The sequence below is a fragment of the Dipteris shenzhenensis genome, chromosome 12 (genome assembly GCF_047967505.1).
Source record: "Dipteris shenzhenensis isolate YYH24624 ecotype China chromosome 12, Dip_SZ_1.0, whole genome shotgun sequence".
NCBI lineage: Eukaryota > Viridiplantae > Streptophyta > Polypodiopsida > Gleicheniales > Dipteridaceae > Dipteris > Dipteris shenzhenensis.
The window spans coordinates 49,664,539-49,672,030 of NC_141607.1; the positions used below are offsets into that span (position 1 = coordinate 49,664,539).

A 7,492-nucleotide genomic window follows, 5' to 3' on the forward strand; every position below is an offset into this window, starting at 1 on the left:
TGAATGGATCAAGGAAAGCTTGAGCCAGCAATTGTGCGGGATGTGACACGTTGCGTGATGATTTCTTTGAAGAGGTACTCTAGCGACTATTGTGGGATGTGGCAAAGTGTAGTGTAGTAGCATCTCGAATCTGTTGTCGGGGTAGGCCGCAACTTGTGGCCGTTGATGCAATCTATTGCATAGTGGATATTCTATGGGAGTGGGTATGGGATTCAACGTGGTAGATGTCAACTAGCTGATAGAGGAGGGTAGCCTACGATTGTGGTATCCTGTACTTGATGGCGGGTATCTTGCAAGTATGAGACTTAATGGCGGGTATCTTGCAAGTATGAGACTTAATATGTGGGGGAATATGGTCGGTTGGCCATTGGTTTTTTTATCAATGGTAGGTTTGTTGGAGTTTGGTTTCTTTCCAATATATGGGTCTTTCTATGGGCCTAATACATGGCCAAATGAGATGTAGAAGAGCTAATGGGATGCAAATTAATTACCATGTTACGTGGGACTCGAGGAGAATCCAATGGTCATATGTACAAATTGATAGATCTCATTTGTGGGATAAATACACGTGATGAACCCTCTCCTAGCCATCTCGCCGCCTTTTACTTAGGTGTCTAAGGGAAGCTTCTCATGACTAGGAGACAAGGGTGTTGGATCCCTTGTACTCCATCATATTATGAGGGCCCATGCTCTTGATATGTGGTAGCAAGTGTTTGCGTTAACAACCTTGTCTTGATAATCCATTCACAATCTTATAGCCCGTTCCTTCTTTTTCACTTAAAGAATGAGAACAGCCCAAGGCGAACTCTTGGGATGAATCCACTCTTTTACAAGGTAGCCAAACAAGTGCGACTATACTTCCTTTTCTTTCGTTTTGCTTAAGCAATAAGACAGTTTGGAAATTTGAGCAGGACAGTTTGGAAATTTGAGCAGCTCTTAGTACTAATTCTATCCTATGATTGGCTGTTCTCTTTGGTCATATGAGAAAACATTAACAAATCCATAGAACCTAATTTTCTACCCAAGCCCACATTAGCCCTATTAAGGTGCATAAAATGTAGTCTTGAGTTTGCATATCTGTCCTCATTGGTGCTTGTGAATAGCATATCAGCTACATAAAGGATGGTTATGATCATGTACATATCATTTATGCAAGAGATTGTAGAATCTTTCGAAACCCAAATGGCAGCTTATGCTTTGGTACTGATGAGGACGTAAGTGTAGCTTTGCTTACCAAGTTATTATTATTTTATATCTTTCTCGTTTACTCATAATTATGTCTAATGTCCTTACAAAGTCCCTTCTTTCCTTTGTTCTTTCGCCTATGCTATAAAAGATTTAAATTTGTAAGATTGGATATATTCTAGTCTTATGAAGGGCTATACAACAAGCAGAGTCCTCAATCCGTGAGAGTGTTGAAAGTGCCTACATGCCACGTGTACAGATGATATCGTGTCAAATGTTGGCGAGGGTGGATGAAGGCTGAGTTTTCTGCTTTAGAAAACTGCTGCGCACTACCAAGATTTTCCAAGTAGTGATGTAACTCTGTCCTTTGGAAAGAGCTCTGGTGTCAAGAGGGGGGAACCGAGCGTTGAATGCCCATAGACTCTAGGCAGGTGATACTTAGCATAGTTACCAGGGAACGGCTTTCCGACATCCGGAACGTCTAGAATGCCATTCCAAGTAGAGGGCTGATGCTCAAATAGGTAGTAAGCAGGAAAGAACATGAGGTTATTTTTTTGGTCTCTCTCTCTCTCTCTCTGTCTCTCTCTCTCTCTCTCTCTCCCCCCTTGTCGAGCTCCTCTTCCTTAGCCCGTTGTCGCTCCTTTCCCTCAGCTCCCTCAGCCCGTCGTCGCTCCTTTCCCTCAGCTCGTCGTCGTTCCCTCAGCCCGTCGTCGTACACTCCACGCCAACCCTAACCGCTAGGCTGTGAAGCAGAGTGTCGAGTAGTAAACCCTAGCCGCTGCCAGAGTTGCACAGGTCGTCGAGTCAGCAAAGGGGGCCGTTGCCAGTAAAGAGGAGTGCCGCCAGCAAAGGGGGGGCGCCGCTTGCTAACAACTCGCCAACAAAAGGGGCCGCTGACCGCCAACAGGTTTGGAACACAGCCGGGGGGGGCACAGCAGCATCAAACCCTAACCCAAGACTGAGCTGAGCCCCTGGATCAGTCTGGATTATTAGAGACAGTAAAAGGGCCCCCAGCTTATTCACAGGCCGTCATGGAGCTTCCAAAGGTGAAGACCTTTGCCACAACCCCTATCAGTAAACCCTGCTACTCTAATTTCGCAGCAACACCCAGTCCATACACATTGCATTACAAGCGGAGGAGTAGCTCAGACCTATAGGAGCAGATATATTTTCTACAGCAGAGGGGAGCTCAGCCTCATGGTTGCAGCTCTCAGGAAAAAAGTAAAGGGGATGGAGAAAAATGGCAAGCAAGAAACCATACAGGAAGTACTACAGATACACAGTTAAGCAGCACCTGCACTATAGCTGATGACCAAAGTCCAGAACATGGTTACCAATCAGGTCAAGTCGATAAAAGAGGAAATCATCAACAATGGACAATAAAATAACAAAAGTGAAATGGAGAGGTACTAGAGCAGGAAAAAAGGGCTGCTAATGCCTAATGCCTACGCATTGGGGATGACTACCTAAAGGTTGGCATGAAGGGAGCCTGGCAGAAAAAGTTGATAATATTATAGCAGCAACCCCTCAGATTGAATGGGACTTAAAAGACAAGACATGGGAAGATGAGAAGGTCAACCTCAAGGACAAAACAGAATTACAGCAATTGAGGGATATGTAGAGGATATCAGATTGTATGTGCAAGGAAATGGAAGAGATGAGAGCCAAAAATGAGAAGCTTAAGAAGGAGATGGCAGCGCTACAGACGACCATACAAGGGAAGCATGCTGAGTTCACATAGCAAGTCACTAAAGGTAATGCAGATATACTAGAATGGAAGAATGTGGTTAAGAAGGGTGCAGCAGCCCCCAAGAAAGAGAGTAGACCATTGCACTGGTGGCTATTCATATCCTAGTGCAAACTAACCATCGCGCTGGCGATAACTTATCTTGCACTACTATCATGCTATCCCTACACTATCACCGTGATATCCTAAAATTTGTTGCACAATGCTATACTAAAACACTGTACTGTAGACTGTTTATCGTTTTGTTAAATGTCAAATTTCATCCCATGCGTGGTCAGAGGCCTAACAGTTGGCGACACCCCTATGTCTGATGCCAAGACCTTGTTCACCAAAAATGGGAGTAAACCTTACATGTGAGACAGCATGGAGAGTTGGTAATATCCATTGTGGCTCATATTGGGATACAAGCTAAAATGGTTCACAATGATAGGAGGACAAGAACCAAGATTCTTATGCAAACAAATAAGCTGAGAGGTACCATATGGACCTTAGAGTAGCTCACCCCAATTCAGCTGAAGATGAAATCCATAGATCTGAACAAAGTGAAGGATGCTCGCAAAGAAGGAAAATGGACTGTCTACAGAGATGGAAAAGCACTTATCAAGACTTTAAATCCAAACCCAAGGACTCAGAGTCCTAAACTGATGTAATACAGGCCGATTATCTCACTTAGTAGTATAATGTAGCTAATATATAATAACTTTTCGAGTGGCATATGCACGTCCAAGAGACCCTCAGTCTATAACTGATGTTGGTGTTTATCCTTTTTGTGTGTGTGCTTTATCTCATAGTCTTGTGAGGGCTTCTGAAGACGTTAATATATCTTTCTCTCTCTCTCTCTCTCTCTCTCTCTCTCTCTCTCCACGATCCCACCTTATTTACGCAATGTGCACAGTACTAAAGTTTCGTTCATTTGCAATTGTCAAAATCCTTGGTCCTATCATGCAGTTAAAGGAGGATTTGGAAAAAGCGAATCAAAGACGGGACGAACTCAGCATGAGGGTATCAGAAGAATTCTTGACAGAGCCTGATGACATTTGTAGGATTTTGCAGTTCTGTTTGATTTTCCTACAAGTAAGATGATTGAAAATTCTTATACAGGTTGCCAGTTTAGAAGAGGATAACGAGTTTAAGGAGACACAAATAAGAGACTTGCAAGGCAAGTCACAGGTAAGAAATCAGGTTCTTCACCACGAGTGCAATGATGTATCTTGGCAGCTGCAAGGAAAAATATTGAAAGGAAGATTTTGTTTCCAATCTTGGAGCAGAAACTTGAGGATGCTTTTACCAGTGCTGTAGCTGCATCTGCTCAAAGACAACTTCAACTCAGGAAGGTAGGGTGTCAAATGGATCGCTATCTAGGAATGTCTATTGGCACAAACATGAGTCCCTGACGTAATGTACTGTGTTTTCCACTGTTGGGCTGTTTCAGCTCCAAAAGGCATTTCTTCAAGTAAAGGAATGTACTGAGCGTCTTCAATGGAGTGAAAAAGAATTGAAGGTATTATGTTTCTTTCCTTCCTCGGATGCTTCATTGTGATCAATGGTACCTTATTTCTTTATGACTGTCGCAACTTGCAAATTGGGATCAACTTGGCTATCTAACTTCTTTGGCCTCTCCATAGGCTCTGATTGATGTTGCAGTTATCGAATTAAGTAGTGCAGGCAATGAGCTGCGCGAGAACCGCAGTGGCAATGCTGGCCTTGAAGCAGAGGATATAGAGGGGAAAGATGATGACAGAGGCGATATCAATATTGATGATTGAATGAAAAGACCTTGAGCCCGTAGGATATTAGTTTTTTTAGTCCTCTGCACGAGTTACTTTTATGAAGAAAATTCAGGAAATCGGTGATACTGTCCAAATTGTTTGGCCAAAAGTGTACAGTGATCCTATTGAGGTGTCTAAACGATGCTGTTTAAGGCAAGACCTTTGAGGAGCATTTTTGTTTTGATCATTTACATATGCTCATAAGTAGTTCAAACTGATTCAGCCTACATGTATGGCATCTATTCTTTTCACCTCGTGCTCTACAACCATAAGGATAACTTTTCACCACCTCCCACCTATATTTTTCTTTTGCATATACTCTTCGGCACCGCCCAGCCCAAAAGAAAATAAAAGAGAGAGAAAATTTTCACTGCCTCCCACCTCCTTTTCCTTTGGTCCCCACATAAGAAAAATGGCATGGAGTAAGGAAATATAAATAGTCGAAGGAAGGACCTTCAACTAAGAAATACACACATTTCGTGCCATGTTTAGCATACCAGGAACTACCTCAGACCTCTCCTGTGGAACAAGTGTGAGATCTCTTCACGAGGTGCAGGGGTCATGTGAACACAAGTGTGGTGTTTGCTGGTAATGCCTTGTGACAGGCTGTCTGAGGTCTATTAGACTCTTAACTCGCTGCGATCTGTCAAATGCCACTGACTGAAGATGACCTTTCTATGTCATCAAGACATCAAGTACCTTTGTATGTCGTCAAGAGTTCAAATATATAATAATGTTATGGAGACGTCATATTCCCAAGTATTGGTCTTCCTATGTTAAAAATTCCATGGCTCAATGGAAAACGTCCAGACGGTGTAGGGCTGGCACATGATGTTGACTGTCTCTTTAAAAGTCTGCCAGTCGTTATCATCTGCAGGTCACTTTTGTAGAAGCTGTGACAGAGGGAAAGATGCATGAAAGTTTATTTTTGTATGCTAGAGTTTTCATGTAGACTAAGGCAAGCATGCAACTATCCCCATCAAGCGAGGCAGGCACACGTGGGCAGCACAAAATGGAGGAGGCATGAGCACAGACAGTAGGCCAGGATGGCAAATCAAAGGAGCATAGATCAAAGCAGCTAGGAAGACAAAGGATCGGAGGTACTTCTTCATAAAGTTCCAATGTTGATCTCTTTTTGGAATCAAACACTTTGGTTATTTTGGTGCGCATTGGGTTTGGATCCGCTTTTTGTGTGCATCCATTATATCAATATACCCCTCCTTTGGTCATATTATGTTATTTTGTAGTGTGATTAGATTTGACCTTTTTGTGTGTGCATTGCTCTTCCTCAGGATTAGCACCTTTGAACTATATATCAGTGCCCCCTCGTAATCATTTTGTCGTGTTTGCTGTGTGCATCCCACTGCGGGAGCAGCACCTCTAGTGTGTAAGTATTAGAAGTTCTATTGTGGATGAAAATGAGAATTGTAATTACTTAGATGTTGGATAAAGTTTATAGTAATGGGTCCATTCTTTTGGTTTTATATAACTTTGAGTACATATGAAAATAATGTCAAAATTCATTTCATAAATAGGTACTTACGTAAAGATAAATTCAATGTGAATTTTGAAAAGAATGGAAAGTGAAAAATGAAATTACATCAACAAAATACAAATGCATCCACTCATGTAGGTTCCCTTATTGGCATGTGTGACTAACGATATCCACTCCTTTAAGATTGTTGGAAGCCCATTGGTGGAGTTGCTAGCACCATAGTCTATGTATCAAATGTTGCGTCACCATTGAGCAGGCACCCCTACCACAATTCACACAGTTGATGGTCGTGGTTGGAGCAATTGTGGGTGAAGTACTTAGGTGACTAGTGAGAAGGGCCGTGGGTATGTTGGTATATGTGTGGCTATTGCATCTTGGTATTGTTCGCAGTATTTGGAGGGACAAATGCGATGTTTCTAAAGGTGGTGGATTATTATCATCACTAGGGGTCATTATCACACCATTGAGCCGCCATTAAGCAAGGCATTTATGGGAGATGCTAGAGAGAAAATGATTGTGGTGGGAGCTACTTAATAGGGACATTGATCGAGTCATAGCAAAGTATTTAAGTGACAAGTGCGAAATGATGTTAGTCCACGTGGTTGGGTGTATATGATAGTTTGAAGGCGTGGAAAATATTGTTCACATGAGTAAGGAAAGACAATAAAATCAATGCTTGCTAAGGAACAAGCACATAGATTATCCTTCCCCTACCTTAATAAGAGGTTACTCATGAAGTGGAAATATAGTAGCCATTGTAACATCCTCAAAGACACTTAGCCATTGATGTATGTCTCATTCTGAACATGTATTGGAATTAGTCACCTATGCTTGGTAGCTTGGTCGCGTTCCTTATCGAAGGATGCTTGACCATGGGAAGGTAGTTTGCATGACTCTACGTTCGAGATTGACTCTCGAAATTCGTGTCGCTCCAAGGCTAGCGCAATCGCTTTGTCATGGAGATCCTTGTTCTCCAATCGAAGATGTTACATGGACTGTTGCATCGTGACAAGTGTAAACTCCTCAATATTGCGAATGTTTTTCTTGGGCTCTTCGTGCAAAGCCATGGTCTGAGCGTGGACCAATGGATTGCAATAACGTGTAAACCAACATTCCCATCCCCAACAAAGTGAACAAACTCATGCATTGAATGAAATGGATGGTTCTTTTGTGTGGAAGGGTCTATGGGATACAAGTTGTATTGTGTACAAAGGTCAATATGATTCTTTCCTTGCAAATGGAGCTTTTGGTAGTCACTTTTAGCAACTCTCAACTTCATGTGCTTACATATTGAGC

At 42.4% G+C, this 7,492-nt stretch overlaps 1 protein-coding gene across 5 annotated transcripts in view; it reads left to right on the forward strand.

Moving 5' to 3' along the window:
* The window catches only part of LOC147896340 (uncharacterized), a 77,380-nt gene extending 71,602 nt beyond the window's left edge, over window positions 1-5,778 (forward strand). For all 5 annotated transcript variants that reach the window (XM_087382755.1, XM_087382756.1, XM_087382759.1 and 2 more), the window contains exons 8-12: window positions 3,881-3,934; window positions 4,034-4,102; window positions 4,201-4,266; window positions 4,365-4,433; window positions 4,558-5,778. In XM_087382755.1, the coding sequence (XP_087238881.1) occupies window positions 3,881-3,934; window positions 4,034-4,102; window positions 4,201-4,266; window positions 4,365-4,433; window positions 4,558-4,698 (399 nt within the window). In that variant the 3' untranslated portion in view covers window positions 4,699-5,778. The remainder of the gene's footprint in view (window positions 1-3,880; window positions 3,935-4,033; window positions 4,103-4,200; window positions 4,267-4,364; window positions 4,434-4,557) is intronic.
* The last annotated feature ends 1,714 nt before the right edge of the window (window positions 5,779-7,492 follow it).